This window comes from Ailuropoda melanoleuca, chromosome 10 (assembly GCF_002007445.2).
Source record: "Ailuropoda melanoleuca isolate Jingjing chromosome 10, ASM200744v2, whole genome shotgun sequence".
Classification (NCBI taxonomy): Eukaryota; Metazoa; Chordata; class Mammalia; order Carnivora; family Ursidae; genus Ailuropoda; species Ailuropoda melanoleuca.
In genome coordinates this window covers 59,251,417-59,270,028 of record NC_048227.1, presented here as the reverse complement: position 1 = coordinate 59,270,028, position 18,612 = coordinate 59,251,417, and the positions used below count along the sequence as shown (strand labels likewise).

Sequence of the window (18,612 nt, the reverse complement as noted above, 5' to 3'; positions counted from 1 at the left end):
CAAGTTAGAAGAGCCATTAAGTAGAGCCAAGAGAGGTGAGTACAAGTTCATTTAGAACTGAGCTGTCCCTGGTTTGCAGTGTGGATTCATCCCACCATACTTCCAATGATCCTTAGAAAATCAAATCTCAGGATTTTTTTTTTTGTCAAAGTATAATGAAAAGGAAAAAGTGGTAAGGGAACCAAATAATTTCAAAATTCAAATAAAAAAGAAGCAGAACTGAAAAACATTGCCCCAGAGCCAAACTCCTTCTGGAGAGAGAGGAGCCTGGGCACAGAGCAGGAAGGGACCTTATCCTCTCATCTTACTCCTTGCACCTGCAAGGCTAAATCCCAGCTGTAGGTGCTCTTTAAAGGAACCAGGTTCTAATTAGTAGGAAGATTAGGAAACAGGGAGCTAAGCAGGAGATTGCAGGTAAGAGATAACGAAAGGGCAAACTGTGGGGCGGTACCGGAAAGGAGAGAGTCTAGGGCATTGTTTAGGATTGCGGTCCTTGGAAACTGGATGCGCAATGAAGGAGAGCAGGAGTTAGGGAAAACTTCCAGGTTTCCAACCGGAAGGCAGTGCTCCAGTTGATACAAGGAATACTTCAGGGAGAAGAGTGTGGAGGCAGTGCAGGATACATATTAAAAGGCCGTACAGCACCACTTAGTGCCAATATCCTGCCATGGTCTTTAATAATCATTTATGTATTATTTGTCTTTCTTCAGATGGGCTATAAAGTCCTAAAGGGCATATACTGTTCTGTTAGTACAAAGTAACAAATAATAGCAATAATGGCCCAATAATAGCAATAATAGCTATCATTTCATGCCTACCATGTGCCCGACACTTTTCTAAATAAGGGCTTTGCACGTATTAAGTAATTTAATGTTCCCACCATACCTGTGGGATAGGTACCTTTGTTGTTCCTACTTTACAGATGAGGAAACTGATCTTGTCCAAGCTAACACAGCTAGTGAATGATTTATTCTCTTTGAGTTCCACTAAATATTGTTACTGAAGACTATCAAAGACATAACTTTCATGGATGGGGCCAGAGGGTATTATGCTAAGTGAAATAAGTCAGAGAAAGATAAATACGATTTCACTCATACCTGAAATTTAAGGAACAAAACAAACAAGCAAAGAAAAAAAAGAGACAAATCAAGACAGAGACTCTTGCTTTTTCCAACTTCCACGGTGGTAGTGAGAGGCGCCCTGTCCACCCACCTGCCATGGATGGTCCTGTGGAACTGCTCCAGCTTCCCGATCAGGAGGAACAAGCAGACACACAGCGCCCAGCCCGATAACCTGAAGGCTCACCACTCCTTCCACCAACGGGCTGATTCACTGCAAGGCTGTGGGTGTGAAGCCACCGGCCCGCCACAAAGGTGTAGTGGTGGTCGTGAAGCAGAGATCTGGCCCATGAAAACCCACCACCTCCTACATGTGGATCACCATTAACAAGAATGTGTGGGCCACCGTCAGCAGCATCAGGCACATGAACCACAAGAACCAAGTACCGCCCAGATCTGCACATGGCTGCCGTATGCAGACCTGGTGCCATCCTGAGCACCAGAAGCCTGTGACGGTGAAGAGGAAGCTGGCGCCCTACCGCGAACTCCTGAGCCCCCCACCTCGAAAGCAATGGAGGTATCAACCACCTGGGGAGGTGGAGGGAAGAAGTAGAAGAAACGGACTCTTGATTATAGAGAACAAACTGATGGTTACGAGTGTGAAGGTGGGTGGGGGGATGGGTTAATTAGATGACGGGGATTAAGGAGCGCGCTTGTGATGAGCACCAGATGATGTATGGAATTGGTTTTGGTTTGTTTTTTTAAGATTTTATTTATTTATTTGACAGAGAGAGAGAGAGAGAGAGAGAGAGCCAGCAAGAGAGGGAGCACAAGCAGGGGGACTGGGAGAGGAAGAAGCAGGCTCCCAGCGGAGGAGCCTGATGCAGGGCTCCACCGCAGAACGCTGGGATCATGCCCTGAGCCCAAGGCAGACGCTTAACGACTGAGCCACCCAGGCGCCCCTGGAATTGTTGAATCGCTATATTGTACACCTGGAACTTACATAACCTGTGTTAATTAACTGGAATTAAAATAAAAACTCTAAATAAACAAATGTAACTTTCTCACAACCGTAGGCATAAATAGTATTTAATATCTTGTTTATGTATTTACTATGGGATCAGTATGGTGTCAGAGTCTTAAAGGAATTAAATTTCTGCGTGCCAGATATTTAAAATGTTACGGTGTCACTAAATGAATGTTGCCATGCCATATCAACCAATATTCAGTTACATAAAATACTCCAAATGGTTACTTAGCAGAGTCATTTGTTGCTATTTTAGATATGTAGTAAAAGAGAATATTCTCTTCCTTAGATGGATAAAGAAGATGAAGACTTCAGTGAAGAAGAGCCTGAAGATGAAGATGATATTGACAACATCCTTGAAGATGAATTTCCGAAAGACGAGGAAGTGATGAGTGAGGAAGATGAAGAACAGGAAATTGATGCACTTGAGCGCCTGAGAGGTGAACTGGGAGAAAAATTTGAAGCAGATATGAGTAATTTACAAGTAATACAGGTTATTATTTTCCTTCATTTTTCATAATTCAAATGTAACATTTGAAAACAGAACAAATGCAATTTGGCTTATGTCTTAGTTTCTTTTTAACATTTCAAAAGAAATGTGTATTTTAGGGCTATCTTCCCTTTTGCCAGCGCCACTTGCAATTACGAAAACAAATTAATAAATCAAGGGCAACATGGAAGCCACATAGAGTCAAAAGTTTTAGCTGCCAATATGCAGCAACTCAGAAGCTGAAAAATATTTGTTCTCTTGACTGAAGCAGTCGGTCACCAGCAACGTCTATGTGCTGTGACCTGACTTTGTCCCATTAAAAATATTTCATTTTATGATTTTTTTTTCATCAGGATGAATTTGAGAAGCTTTTGATCCCAGTAATTCTCATTAATGGAGCTCGGAAAATCCACATTGTACAATATAATATGAATATGAAGCTGAAACCACTGGTGGAGAATCGTGAGAGCATTTTTGAAAAATGTTATCCAATAGCATCCCACCTTGCCCAAAAAATGCTCAGCTATACCTATAAGTATGTCAGCGCATTTGGCTACTGGGACCCCGTAAAGGTAATGTCAGCAAATGCATCCTAAAGCTGTGCTCTTTCTTTTATTTTTTTAAGTATGTCTAAGAAGAAGACAGAGGATAATTCCAAAAATTGTAAGCATTGTACAGTACTCTTACCTAGCTATAAAAATATGTGATTGTTTTATCTTTTTGAAGTATAAAAGGTAATCAAAGGGTTTAATTTCTTTCATCTACTTCTGTAGAGATAACACAATTCCAACATGGTTTTAACTTTGTAGCTGAAGATGGGTAGTGGAAATATTTTCAAACTATACATCTAAAGGGCTGAGCTCTGGTACTAATTTGCCACCTGATTTTAGGCAACATTTAATCTCTTTGATCCTTTAATGGACCCAGGGTCTCAGACCCTGTACTTAGACCTAGTTGTGTACTAAGATCCTGCCTGGTTCCTTACCTTTAAGATGAAAGAATAATGCCACCAGGCCACTGTGATCAAATACAAGAGTATAAAGTCCTTTGGAAAGCGTGAGGCACAATACAAAATGTGACACTGATGTTCATAACAAGCATTTCTAAGTACCATATTTTTATGCAGTGTGGACAAACAGATTTAATCCAGTTGGAATTCAGTGACCTCAAATGTGGGATGATTTTCAACGAATCTCAACCAAGAATATGCCAGCCACTGTTCTAGTCCCTGGGAAAGAGTAGTGAACAAAACAGACAGGTTTCTTTTGTCTTCCAGCTTATATTCTAGTTGGATTGAGGAGGGAGGATAGGCAATAAATAAGTAAATAAACAAATATGCTCTTGAGAGGTAATATTAAGTGTTATAAAGACAGTTAAAAATGTCATGTGATAGTGACCTGCTCACTCGACCCGTGTACCTTTTTATTTCCATCAGTGATGTAGCCCAGTGGAGAAGATAATGGCCTCTGGAGCCAGACTGCCTGAGTTCAAAACTGCTACTTATTAAATGAACAACCTTGGACAAATTACTTAACCTCACTGAGTCATTTCCATTTGCATAATGGAAATAAGAATAGTCCCTACCTTACAATATTATTACAGTGATTAAATGAGTTAATTATTGTAAAGTGCTCACAACAGTGTTTGGCTTTTTGTAAGTGCTCAATAAAATTTATAGTTGTTATTAATATGTATTACTATTATTGGTCACTGATAAAAAGTATTTCAGAAGATAGGATCCAAAATGGAGCCATGTGCATTTACTTGAAACCTCCTTCTTGGTTGATATTGACACAATCAATTTCAGTTCTACTTAATTGTGCCATCTTCTTTATCTTAGCCATAGGATGTCAAGAGAAACCTTTTCAAATACCATGCTGGAATATAGAGACATATGACAGTGCCCTCCATAGAGAACTGAGTAGAGTTAAGCGTGTACTAGAATCACCTAGAAAGCTTTTGAAAGATAGTCATGCCCTTCTCTCTGAGATGAGAAAGAAAGGGGAAGAAGCAGACAAAGTCAGAACCCTATTTAGGGAGAAAGGGCTCATGTTGAAACATAATTAGGACTATACAGAAATGCCTTGTGGAGAAAGGAATGCATGGTCATAGGAAGGGTTTAAAGCATTTAAATAAGCATTTTTCAGGGCTGTTTGGGAATCTCTCTGGGTGCATGACAGTTTTTTTAAAAAGGATTTTATTNCCCCCACTCAGGGGGGAGCCCAGTATGGGACTCGATCCCAGGACCCTTAGATCATGACCTGAGCTGAAGGCAGCCCCTAAACTAACTGAGCCACCCAGGTGCCCCTGGGTACAAGCCAGTTTGATATTTCTGATTTGATGATACTATGCATAGTCTGACCTACAGAGGAGAAAGGATACATGCTAGGTATTTTGAGCAATAGCAGAAATTACTAAAAGGACTCTAAATTTGGGAATTTGAAATGGAATCATTAGACTTTCAGCTTTTTTTAAATTACCAAATATAAGACATACAGCAGGCATTCCCACGCCATCCCGGAGTTTCCTCTTATAAGTAGCATTTACTCCAGCCCCAAAATGTTAATGTTGACAACTGTCTTGGTGCAGCTCTGGTAAAGGAGCTGTACTGCTTCACACCTACTTTGTCAGGTTGGGCTGACACTTGGCCATCTGAGGCTCTAAAGAAAGATATCCAAACCTAACGTCAATTAATTACCCACTTCTCATCTTGACCTAATGCACATGTGTAGGATTATTCCTCCCACTCCATTCCATACCTATACCTTAAGCAGACTTTTGGGTATTTTTCCCTTTTGTGACTGCTCTTGATGTTTACGTGAGTGGGATTTTCCCTGTATAAAATGTGGATGAGAAGCCTGTGGGATTTGTCCTACCAGTATGCCCCTAAAGATAACCTAGGACCCTGCCTATATTAGTCTACTCAGGCCACCATAACAAAGTACCAGACATGGTGACTCAAACAACAGAAATTTATTTTTTCACAGTTCTAAGGCTGGAATCCAAAATCTAGGTGCCCTCAGGGACAGTTTTCTGGTGAGACCTCTCTTCCTGGCTTGCACATGATCACCTTGTCACTATGTCCGCACATGACATTTCTTCTGTGCTTTTGCACTCCTGGTGTCTCTTCCTCTTCATATAAGGACACCAGTCTTATTGGATAGGGCCCCACTCTTATGATCTCAACCTTAATTTCCTCCTTAGTGGCCCTATCTCCAAATATAGTTACTTTGGGGATTAGGGCTTCAACCTATGAATTGGGGAGAACACATTTCCATCCATTAACACCACCTCAGGAATGGGCCTGTTTGTGAGGATAAATTGGCCCACGAATATATGTAAACAACTTTACACTTGTTGGCAAAAACATACACTAAATACATTATAAAGGAAGTAGGAGAACTACAATTGTCATAAACCGAAAGCTAGTTAAGATTTCATCAATTGCATGTGGGTATAAAACAGTTTGTTCTTTTTACATTGCTATAATTAGTTTTCTTATGTATTGTAAGACAGATTTTCTTATTTTACAAATTTGTTCAAATGTATTTGGGGGAAATGCCAAATAACTTAAACCTATGAATTCAATTGTGTGTATATTGCAGCTAAGTGAAGGAGAGACAATCAAACCAATTGAAACTTCAGAGAATCCAGTCCATGCTGTAATCCATCGTCAGTATATTTATTTTTTATCTAGTAAGGAAACTAAAGAAAAATTTATGAAGAACCCAATCAAATATATCCGCCAACCCAAACCTAAGCCCACTGTGCCCATTAGGGTTATAATTCTGGGCCCTCCAAAATCTGGGAAAACTACAGGTAAGGGTGTGTGTTTGCCTTTGTTGTTCTTTTTTTTTTTAATCCCAGTGTAGCTATCATACAGTATTATATTCACTTCAGCTGTATGATACAGTGATCAACGATTCCATGTACTACTCAGGGCCCATCAAGATAAGTGTACTTTTAGTCTCCTTCACCTATCTCACCCGTCCCCCACCCACCTTTCCTCTGGAAACCATCTGTTCTCTATAGTTAAGAGTCTGTTTTTTGGATTGTCTCTTTTTTTCTTTTTTCTTTTTTCTTTTGTTTGTTTCTTAAATTCCAAATATGAGTGAAATCCTATAGTATTTGTCTTTTTCTGACGGGCTTATTTTGCTTAGCATTATACTCTGTAGATCCATCCATCTTGTTGCAAATGGCAAGATGTTTCCCTTTTTATGACTGAGTAATATTCCATTGTGTGTGTCTTCTTTATCCATCCATCAATTGCTTCTCAGCCTTTTGGCTAAGATCAAGTGTATCCATTCATCTATCAATGAATACTTAGGCTGCTTCCATAACATGGCTATTATAAATAATGCTGCAATAAACATAGAGGTGTGTGTATCCCTTTGAATTAGAGTTTCTGTATTTTTGGGATAAAGACCCAGAAGTGCAATTCCTGGATCATGGGTAGTTCTATTTTTAATTTTTAATACTGTCTTCCATAGTGGCTGCACCAGTTTGCATTCCCACCAACAGCACAAGGGTTCCTATTTCTCCACATCTTTGCCAACACGTGTTGTTTCTTGTGTTTATTTTAACCATTCTGACTGGTGTGAGGTGATAGCTCACATTTTCTTAATTTCTCTTTCTGCTGCTTCAATATTAGTGCATAGAAATAAAGCAGATTTCTATACATTGATTTTGTATCCTGCAACCTTACTGAATTCATCAGTTCTAATAGTTCTTTTTCTTTTTTTTTTTTTTTTAAGATTTTATTTATTTGTTTGACAGAGATAGCCAGCGAGAGAGGGAACACAAGCAGGGGGAGTAGGAGAGGAAGAAGCAGGCTCCTAGCGGAGGGAGGAGCCTGATGCAGGGCTCCATCCCAGAACAGCTGGGATCACGCCCTGAGCCAAAGGCAGACGACTATGCTACCCAGGCGCCCCTATCAGTTCTAATAGTTCTTCATGAAGTCTTTATGTCAGTTAGCCAGAAATTAGAAATAAGGTTAATTAATGACTTTGTGAAATGGAATAAGTTTAAAATTTTAATATTTTTCAGTTGCCCAAAAAATTTCAAGTGAATATGGCTTAAAGCGTTTGTCAATAGGAGAAGCTTTGCGTTACATATTAAACAGCCAACCAGACACAGAGCTGGCACTCATGTTAAATTGGCATCTTCATAAAGGAATGACAGCACCTGATGAACTGGCTATTCAAGCCTTAGAAATCTGTCTGATGGAAAGTGTATGTAATACTGCAGGGTAAGCGGGTGTGGGGGTGGGGAGGGAGTTAAAGAATTCTTTAAAGAATTACTGACAGAATTTAAAACACTTACCTTAAACAAGGTTTAAAGCTCTTGTAAATGGTGTGATCTACTTCTCAAACCTTAGGCACCTACATGGTTATATATTTTAATTTTCTGTCAGCTAAAACTTGGCAGAATAGCAAGCTGGCCACTTCACTCACTGCAGCAACCCCTTTGTTGTCCAAAAGTCTCTGGGCTTACATTGCCAACAAAGAAGGCCAGTGTGACTTCCACAGTCTGGTAGACCTTCTCACTGCTCCATGGAATGATGAAGGAGTGGCCCTCCCCGTCCCCTAGAAGGTATTGGTCTAAGGGAGATGTCTCTCACTGGCCCAGCTCTCTGCACAGGTAGCAGTGCCCCCCCCCTTAGTGCTATATTTGGACCTGAGGGCCCCATGCTTGAGCTTTCCCTTCGGTTTGCAATCCTCTACTCAACCATTACTCACCCAGTGCAGCCACTGGTCACACCCAGTTGTAAAAGCCAGTGCAACCTAATGCCCTGCTCTTAAGCCCAGGTCACTGACCTAGAATCCCACTGATTTACTCAAGGTTGTATTTCATTAAAAGCCTTTCAGCCCTTCCTTGCTACTGGTCTTTAATCAAGTCTTCGGACAGTTCTCCTAATTTCAGTTAGGAAGAGCAGATTCTGGGGTGTCAGATTTTCCCTCAGAGAAGGCCCTGGGACTCACACAAATTGAGTTACCTCCTCCCTGGTATTCAGCGTTGCACACAAGGGATCTCTGTGAGGACAACCTGGAGTCAAAAGGGGTTTATTTCACCTTAATACCAGGACAGTGACTGGCCAATCATCCTGAATTTTTCTAATCTTGAGGGCCACTCAAGTGACCTTTCACAAGCAAAGAAATTGAGCTATTCTCTATTTTGAAAATCCCAAAACACAACTATGGCACTCCCATAAGATTCTCTATTAGGTTTGCCTGGCTGCGTTAACTTACGGTCCTCTCTGCCATGGAGAGGCCTAGAGACTTGGCTGGAGAGCACTGAGTAAGGGGATCCTGTGGCTTCCTCTAAACCAGCCCTTTCTGATGACCATCAGCGAGCAGGCCCAGCTTGCTCCCACCTCAGAGGGAGCTTCCTGAGTTTGGGGGCCACTGCTCTCAGAATGTGTGGACACCCATTATTCCTCCCCTCAGTTTGATGGTTATACTCCCATTATCTCCAACAGTCCAAGACTGTTGGACTAACGTAAATTCTCTGTCATTTCTGCTCAGAAGCATGATGGGTTCTGATGGAATGATTCTCTCCCAGATATCACAGGGCTCCTCTCACTCACTCCCCATCTCTCCTCCCACCAGCCCCCCGCCCAGCCTTCCCACAGAACTTTACTATAAAAGCAAGCTCAGAGCACAATTGTTTTCCCATATTTGCTTAATCTCTTACTAAGATACTATTCATTGCGCCAGGACCTATTCTAGTTGCTTTACATACCGGATCTATAAGTTTTTAAGACAATGCTCAGGGTTAAGTATCATTTCCCCTATTTTACTGAAAACTGAGACTCAGAGAGGTCGAACTAGGTCTCAAATCTAAGTCTGTCTGCCTCTGAAACCTGTATTACTTCCACTGTTTCACGCTTAGAATAATAGCAACAATTGAATAACACAATATTCAAGGTATTATGTGTGTTACCTCTTGAGTTCTTCCAAAGCCTAGCTCTGTGATGTTAAGTGTATGAATTCAGAGCTGTGTCTGTTTGTATGCTGCCCTGCTTCTGGCTCTTGGGCTGACAGAGGTTAAAAATATAGAGATAAAGAGGGCAAAGTGCAAAGAAGATAAGTCAAGTTACAAAAGAAAGAGCAAGAGGCTCTTCCTAAAGAGATAGGCTGGCTCTGGAAGACAGGAAGGAAGATAGGAGCGGGGGAAAAAAAATCTAGAATTATTTTCATGTTTCTCCTTATTAGTGTTGTCATCGATGGCTACCCTGTAACTAAATACCAAATGAGTCTCTTGGAAGCTAGGTCAATCATCCCCATGGTCATCTTTGAATTGGATGTGCCTTCCAAGGAGATTTTCAAAAGATTGTTCCTGGAAAAAAAAAAGGAGCAAAGGTAATGTATGTGATGAAAGAAATGATAAAGGAATAAACTTTAGTCATCCAGAAAAAAATATATTTTTAATAACTTTTTCCATTCATTCTGTTTCTCTCTTAGTTTGCCTTATCCACTGCACAATAGCACACAGATTATAGCTGTCAAAAACTCAAAATACCACAAAAATATTGATGAGATTAGGAAATATTATCAAGAACAGCATCAGAACTGGTATGTGATTGATGGATTTCACAGCAAATGGAGGGTATGGAATGAAGTCATTAAGAAAGTTCAAATGGTGAATAAATATATGCAGATATACCTGGAAAGAATAAGTGCAGGTAAGAAAACATTAAATTGTTAAAATAGAATAAAATATTAATTGAAAGTCTACACATGCCTGACTCAATGTTACCATAATTCATTCAATGTGAACATTTGTTCCCACAATCTTAATCAGTCTTTTAAGTATATGGTACTATCCAATTATTGTGGGCATGTATACTGTTCTCTTAAATGACTTCCACTACTCAAGCTATCATTTATTGAGCTCCTGTGTGAACCTAGCACATAAAAATAATGCATAGCCTCTCACTAGAAGAGTTTATAGTGTTTGGAATGCCATGTGAGAACTACGTTTTAAGAATGCTAGTTATGTGAGAGTAGTGGGCTGTGGGATGACACTTGGCAAAATTTTGTTTATGAATCTAGAATTAAAATTATTTTTGGTATTTATACTCATTATGGTATTACAAAAGTGCTGAATCTATAAAAAATTAAACTTGAGCATAAAATGTCTTTTAATATATATTTGGAATCCATGAAAGAAAACGTTTGATTATATATTGCTGTAAGTTTCTTGACTTTTCTCTGAAAATACATAAAATAGAAGGAAAGTTATCTTTATGTGACATCTCTAAATAGAGTGATGACTCTAAAGAATTTAGCTGTAGGGTCTCACGGACGTCTGGCTAGTGACTTCATTTAACTATGGGGCTACAGAGAAGATATAATGGGGTATGAGAGCAATGTGACTGAGACTCTTACACAAGGAAGAATGCAGTGAGGATTCCGCATCATTAAATCTTGATTAGCTTCATTATTTGGGCATAACCAGTATCTCTGGTTCCTGTTTGTCTGCAGACTGGGAATCTGTTTTCACCTGAGGATTACAAGGCATGACAAGTACAGGGGAAGAAAGAATTAGGTTTTTAGAAACCTACTGGCAATAAGTTTTGGAAAGCATCACACTTGTAACACACTCCACCACAGACTTTGAAAGCAAAACTTGTGCCTCATTCATCTTTCTGTTACCCTATTTTACCCTCCCTACCTTAGACTGAGTTCCTTGGAAACAGACTCAAGATTAAACAAGATTAAAAGTTGTCTGCAGAAGCTTTATCAGAAAGTATTCTCAGGATTTGAGTTGCCAGATTTAGCAGCCCAAAATACAGGATGCCCAGTTAAATTTGAATTTCAGATAAATAACAAATACGTTTTAGTGTAAGTACGTCCCAATTATTGCATGGGGCATATTTATACCAAAAACTCTTCATTGTTAACCTGAAATTTAAACTCACTGGGCTTCCTGTATGTTAATCAGGAGATACACCTGTGGGGAGTGAGGACAATAGAGTTGGACAGAAGGAAAAACTAACCTGCCATGTGGTAGAAACGAAAGCCTCAGCAGCCCCGATAGGGAAGCCCTAGAGCTAGGATGGACCTTCAGAAACTCCCAGTTGAGGGGAGGGGCCAGGCTCTGTATCCCTCCATTGGCCTGCCATTGACCACAGGTCACTCTGGGAGAGGGTTAACCTGTGACAGATGGGCAATTCCCAGTGCACCTGAGACCCGTCAGCACTGATGCTCCCAGCATCTGGGGGGATGGCTGCATCGGCCCTTAGAGGGATCTGGAGGAGGTGCCACAGTACCCACCTCATTATTCCATCTATACTTGCCTCTGCCTGGAACAGTTTAACCTAACTGAAGTCGACCTTTATTGATCTTCTTTTTTTTTTTTAATAAAAGATTTTATTTATTTATTTGACAAAGATAGAGACAGCCAGTGAGAGAGGGAACACAAGCAGGGGGAGTGGGAGAGGAAGAAGGCAGGCTCACAGCAGAAGAGCCTGATGTGGGGCTCGATCCCATAACTCCAGGATCACGCCCTGAGCTGAAGGCAGACGCTTAACCGCTGTGCCACCCAGAGGCCCTNGGGGCTCGATCCCATAACTCCAGGATCACGCCCTGAGCCGAAGGCAGACGCTTAACCGCTGTGCCACCCAGAGGCCCCGACCTTTATTGATCTTCTACTTCAGCTTTCACCTAATAATCTAACCTGCACCTGATTGTTTAAATATAGTTTTGACTTTTTTTTTTCAGTCCACATTTCCTTTTATGCTAGTCAAATGATCCCCTCCTATCAGGGGGCCAAAGTTTACTGTGACTAATGAGATGGAGCAAGGTCAGGGCTCGAAGATTAAAGAGATTCCTCCTCATTCTTTCACATTCCCCAGATTAAGATATATGGAAACTGCCAGATGTCATCAAGAATACAAAAGAAGAGATATTCGAGTATCTTTTAGGACTTGAAGTCGTGTGATTCTAAATTACCCTGACACTAAACCTGTCAGGATTGGTGAGGTCAGCACGTCTGAGCTAAAGAGCATCTAGGATTGTAATACTGTAGTGCCATATAGGATAATATTATAGCACTATATAATACTATATACTTTAATAATAAAACATTATTACACCATAGTACTGTACATTATAACACTTTAGAATAATATTATGGCACTATAGTATGATAGTAGTGTAATATTCTTTGTAGGGAAGGAATATTAGGGCTTCTTACCTTTTTCATCTGTGTCATAAACAACATAGAATAGCATATTAGTTTATGCTGCATAACAAATTATTTCAAAACTTAGCAGCTTCACACACACACACACACAATTTCTGTGGGTCAGGAATCCAGTCACAGTTTAACTGGATTCTCGGCTTTAGGAACTCTCACAATCCTAATCAAGGTACTGTCTAGGATTATTGTCTTGCCTGAAGGCCCAAGTGGGAAAGAATCCACCACCACACTCATTCATGTATTGTTGACAAGATTTCATTCCTTGAGGATTGTTGGATTGAGGACGTCAGGTTCTTGCTGGCTGTTGGCCACAGACCACCTTCAGTTCCTTCCCATATAGACCTTTCCAACATGGCACCTTTGTTTTATCAAGTGAACAAGTTGAGAAGGCAAGAAAGAGTGCTAACAAGACAGAAGTCACGGTCTTGCGTAATTGTTTTAGTTTCCTAAGCCTGCTATGACAAAGTACCATAAACTGGGTGGCTAAAACAACAGAAATTAATTCTCTCACAGTTCTGGAGGCTAGAAGCTCAAAATCAAGGTGCTACCAGGGTCATATTCTCTCTGAAGGCTCTAGGGGAGAATCTGTTCCATGTCTTTCTCTTAGCTTCCAGTGTTGCCAGCAATCCTCTGTATTCTTTGGCTTGTAGACCATCGCTCCAATCCTAAGAATCAATTTTATATGTTTACATTGTCACATAACAAGCTATGATCTATGATTCATAACTGTATAGTTAATTTAAGACCTTCCTAGGCATAATAATAATTTTTAAAAGACAAAACATCACTAGTGAGAGGGACCATTAACAAAATATATTAAGGGTCAAAATTTACTCATTATAATTAAGATGTATGGAAAAAATGTTCATTTTCTGTAACATCTCTTATAACTTTGGAATCCCCATTCCAGTGCTGTATCAGGGAGAAAACTCTCAAACCTGTTCACCGAAGGGCTCTTCCTTTTTAAAATAGACTTTTTCGGGTAAACCTAGTTACTTTTGGGAAAACATTTCTTCCCTTCTCCTGTGCCATCTCGGCAGGGTAACATCATGTCAACAAACTATTTGCACTTTTTGAAATCTACCCCATAGAAAAATTTAAAATATGTAGCAAATTTATATGTGTGTGTCTAAGTGGGTATGCAGACATGCATATATGTATACACACACACACACACATATAAATGGTTTACAACATATATATAATTTATAATAGATAAGAATTAAAAACAATCAAAACATTCATCAACAGGTAAATGGCCAAGTAAACTGATATGGAAAGAAGTCAAAGACCATAACTAACTGATAAAAGCAAGTTGCAGAATAATGTTTACAGCATAGTGGCATAAGCATGCTATATGCAAAAAATAAATGTGTATATGCAAGTGTATAGAAAATGTCTGAAAAAGATACAAATCAACAGTGATTACTCTCAGGAGGAATGTTGAATTGACAGGATGAAGGTGTGAAGAGAAACTTTTATTTATTTATTTTTTAAGATTTTATTTATTTGATAGAGATAGAGACAGCCAGCGAGAGAGGGAACACAAGCAGGGGGAGTGGGAGAGGAAGAAGCAGGCTCATAGCGGAGGAGCCTGATGTGGGGCTCGATCCCACAACGCCGGGATCACGCCCTGAGCCGCCCTGAGCCGAAGGCAGACGCTTAACCGCTGTGCCACCCAGGCGTCCCTGAAAAGAAACTTTTATTTTTACTCTGCTGTTTGGAATTTTACAATGTATATACAATTGTATCGTGTGTGTAATTGAAATCATTTTAATTTCTAAAATCACTGTGTTTTCTATGAAAAAAAATATGTATATAATAGTAGTTAATCTGTTACTAATAGGAAAAGCTGCCTGCATCGACAAGTTATGTATCACACCTCAAGAACTGATTTCTCGCCTGGGCGAATTTGGACAGTTCTGCCCTATCAGTCTGGCAGAATCACATGAACTAGTTGATTGCTCTGTAACTGACTCATTGGAATTTGCAGCAGAGTTCAGAGGGCACTATTATAAAATGAGTTCTCAGGAAAATCTGAACGTAAGTTTGTTCCTAACTCCACATATTTACTAGAGAAAGAAAATGCCTGTCTCAGAATTCATCAGATAGGAAGAGGTGGGTGCAGCTGGGAACACCCAGGACCTAGGGACCAGGAGCCCCATTATTGGAACCTACGACATTAGAATCAATGAGGCAACTCAGAGGCCAGTCCTGAGACTGCACCCCAAGATATATTTTGGCATACGGTGGAGGTTCAGAGTCAGTGATGGGCCCTCAGCTTAACAGGCAGGGAAATCCAATGGCAATTCCCACCAATGGGGCGGATGCTGAGCATCGGGACTCAGCCCCAGCGGGGCCTCCAGGGGATTAAGCTCCTACAGTGCAGCAGGGAAGCCGGGTCAGTAGAAAGGAAGCAAGACCTCACCTATGTCTCTCGTGTGCTTTCAAATGTTTTTGTCACTAGGGTTCCCTGTATATCTGTATTCTGTATTTCTGTTCAATACAACAGAATACAAATCTGTTCTAATATTATGTCTATAATTTGTGAAGATAAAGGTTTGTAGCTGAAAACTAATCAGATGCCTCTGAGCATTTTACTCTCCTCTAAAGAGGTAGAATTTTTTTTATCACTTTGTTAAGGAGACATTTATTTTCTTCCTGCATATGTAAATGGCCGTCGGGGAATTTTAAAACTGGAAGTGACACGAGAGATCACGCCTCCGCTCTGCTCATCCCCATTGTGCAGAGTGCTAACTGAGGCTGGAGAGCTGGCTTACCTGCCAAACAGCCCCCAGCTAGTTCGTTCTGCTGCAGAAGCGCGAGACAGGCCAGCAAGTGATGTGCTGGCACACAGCACGAGCTCAATTAAAGATTTTCTGTGCGAATTAGTGAGGGAGGGAGTGAACCGTGAGAGAGATCAAGAGAGAGACCTTGGATGTCATTACTTGGGAGCCCGGCGATCAGGAACTTCCAGCCAGGGAGGAGCTACTACAGAGTGAAGGACAGCCCCCGGGGGGGTTGACTGGCAGAGTACTCCTGTTTTAAATGGTCTTATTGCTGTATTCATTTCCCGCAGAAATTTTTGGAGAACCCAGAATTATATGTGCCTCCGTTAGCACCTCATCCACTACCACCTGCCGACATGATCCCCAAAAGGCTGACACTGTCAGAGCTGAAGAGCCGATTTCCCAAGTGTGCAGAGCTCCAGGGCTACTGTCCAGTGACCTATCAGGACGGAAACCACAGGCAGGTCCTTGCCCTCAGGGGAGGACTCAGAATAGGCAGTTCCTATCACAGTCTTAACATTTGAGTCAAAAGGTCACTGTTATTTTACTGGAAAATGTTCCATCTCTTCCTTGAGTTACATAGGTAGAAAATGAAACATTTTTGACATTTTATTTATACAATATTGCATGTTAATTATACAATCTTTTTTTTCTTTCAGATATGAGGCCCTTGTACCTGGGAACATTAAATTTGCTTTAGAATATCGTGATCGTATATATATTTGTGAGACTAGAGGAAAACTTGAGAAATTTTTGAGGTGAGACCATTCACTAAGTTACCGATATTGAATACCTTCTATGTTCAGTGCACCATGCTGGGGTGTGTGTGTGTGTGTGTGTGTGTGTGTGTACATGCATAAATCTATTTGTGTGTAGACACACACGTGCATACCTACACACATACATGCACGTATATATGTACATGTGTGATGATGACTAAGAACTGGTTCATGCTGTCCCAAAGCCTGAGGCTCTGAGGTAAGTTAGACTTTACATATCTGTTAACAACAGAATGTGATGGCACTTAGGGTGGGGAAATGCCATGAGTTCTGGTAATGTATAGCCCAAAAGTCTAACTGAATTGTCTGTTGGGGTAAAGCCTGAATGAGGCATGGGAATTGGGTAGATGAAAGAAAAGAGGGACAGGTTTCAAGCAGAAAGAACTACAAACAAACCTGGCCCAGGGGAATCACAGGGCTGCAAGAAATTCAGCATGGCTAGACATGATGTAGAGAAAAGGAAAAGGAAAAGGATAGAGAGGTGAGGCTAGAGATGGTGAGCAGGGCCAGAGGGTGAAGATCAGATAAAATCACCACAAATTATTTGAACTTGACCCAAAAGGCACTATGACTACATTAACACAGCCTCGGCACGAGGTGGTGTACTTCAGTGCTGCCCACACCCTGCGTGCATGCTCCAAGAATCGCCCTCCACACCACACTCAGCAATCCTTATTATTATCTCAAGAATGAAGCACTGAAAAGGCAAGTCAGTTGCATTCCAAATGTCGCCCCAGANGAGATGGTGAGCAGGGCCAGAGGGTGAAGATCAGATAAAATCACCACAAATTATTTGAACTTGACCCAAAAGGCACTATGACTACATTAACACAGCCTCGGCACGAGGTGGTGTACTTCAGTGCTGCCCACACCCTGCGTGCATGCTCCAAGAATCGCCCTCCACACCACACTCAGCAATCCTTATTATTATCTCAAGAATGAAGCACTGAAAAGGCAAGTCAGTTCATCTGCTCAGCATATAAACTGCACCTAGAGTGTCGCGGCTAATCAACCTTGTGGACTGGTTAGAGGCTTCTACAACAGTTGTGACAGCTGCTGGAGAGATGGATGCAAATTCTATAACCTCAGAAGAAAGGAATGAAATTACCCATGCTCGGTTTATTAGAACTGTTTCTGAACTAGAACTTTTAGGATTTATAAAACCTACCAAACAGAAGACTGACCATGTGGCAAGGCTAACAAGCGGAGGCTGCTAGAAAGCGAGTGAATGAAGCCAGAAGTATCACATTAAGCTTAAGAGAAAAAGGAGACCAGTTGTATTTACATACCACCAGAAGACTGTTGGTGAGAAATGTGTAACCCTTGTATGGTGTCTGATCAGAAAGTAGACTGTTAACCCCAAATGGAAATATATCAAAACACCTTTGGAATACTTTAGAACCCAACAAATGACATGCTTCTGTTGTAACTAAAACTTCTCCCACATTATCACTGTCATTTCCATAGTCATTACTAAATTATAAATACATTGTTCTTGAGCACACGTAGTTTATAATGATAATAAATTCCTTTATCCAGGATTAAAAAAAAAAAAGCCTCTGCACGAGGTTTTGAGTATTACATTCAAATTTGCTTTGGAGAGAGACCATCATTGGAGTGTTGATAATGGACTGAAGGCAGGAATACCAGTGCTAAGGCTGTTAGAATGATCCTGTCCAAAATAATACAGCATGAGGTCACCCATGAAGACTTGTGTGGGAAAAGCAGTGGGCTCCTCACAAATGTGAGGAGAAGAGTTTGCAAAGAGAATGATAAAGAAGAACCTACAGAGAGGCGAAGGAGAGCCAGGTCAGGGAGGCTCTGGGGAGGAGGGAAGAGAGAAAGTCTTGGGGAGCTGGGGGTGGGGGTGGCCAACAAGTTTAAACGCAGTTTAGAGGTCAAGCAAGTGAAGAGTTAAGAAGTGTGTCAGATTTTGGTTGTAACAGGTCATCGGTGATGGGGCAAGATTGGTTTCAGTAGAGTGAGGTGAGTGGAAGGCAACTATACGTGCCACACTGTGGGTGCAAGGTGAGGAAAGACCTTGCCGAGTCCAGAGGTGATGCACACAAAGGTTACCTACAGCAGCGAGAGGGTGAAGCGCCTGCGGGGGGCAGGCTGGGTGTGAGAGCCCAGGACGCGGTGGGGTCGGCCGCAGACCCGGCCAGCTGACAGGCCCCAAGTAAGGAGAATGGTGGCTACTTACCTACTGCTGCACGTTTCTGTTTCACCACAAGTTGGAAACCAGGTTTCTTTTTTTTTTTTT

General features: G+C 41.1%; 1 protein-coding gene and 1 pseudogene across 1 annotated transcript in view; both read left to right on the top strand.

The window, feature by feature from the left end:
* AK9 (adenylate kinase 9) overlaps positions 1-18,612 on the top strand; it is a gene marked incomplete at its 5' end in the record, with an annotated part of 162,390 nt that overhangs the window by 140,461 nt on the left and 3,317 nt on the right. Inside the window, 9 exons of the mRNA XM_034670770.1 lie at positions 2,375-2,578; positions 2,929-3,147; positions 6,181-6,394; positions 7,622-7,823; positions 9,790-9,936; positions 10,039-10,259; positions 14,628-14,824; positions 15,861-16,030; positions 16,230-16,328. Coding sequence (XP_034526661.1) covers positions 2,375-2,578; positions 2,929-3,147; positions 6,181-6,394; positions 7,622-7,823; positions 9,790-9,936; positions 10,039-10,259; positions 14,628-14,824; positions 15,861-16,030; positions 16,230-16,328 — 1,673 coding nt within the window. The remainder of the gene's footprint in view (positions 1-2,374; positions 2,579-2,928; positions 3,148-6,180; positions 6,395-7,621; positions 7,824-9,789; positions 9,937-10,038; positions 10,260-14,627; positions 14,825-15,860; positions 16,031-16,229; positions 16,329-18,612) is intronic.
* LOC105240413 lies at positions 512-2,256 on the top strand (annotated as a pseudogene).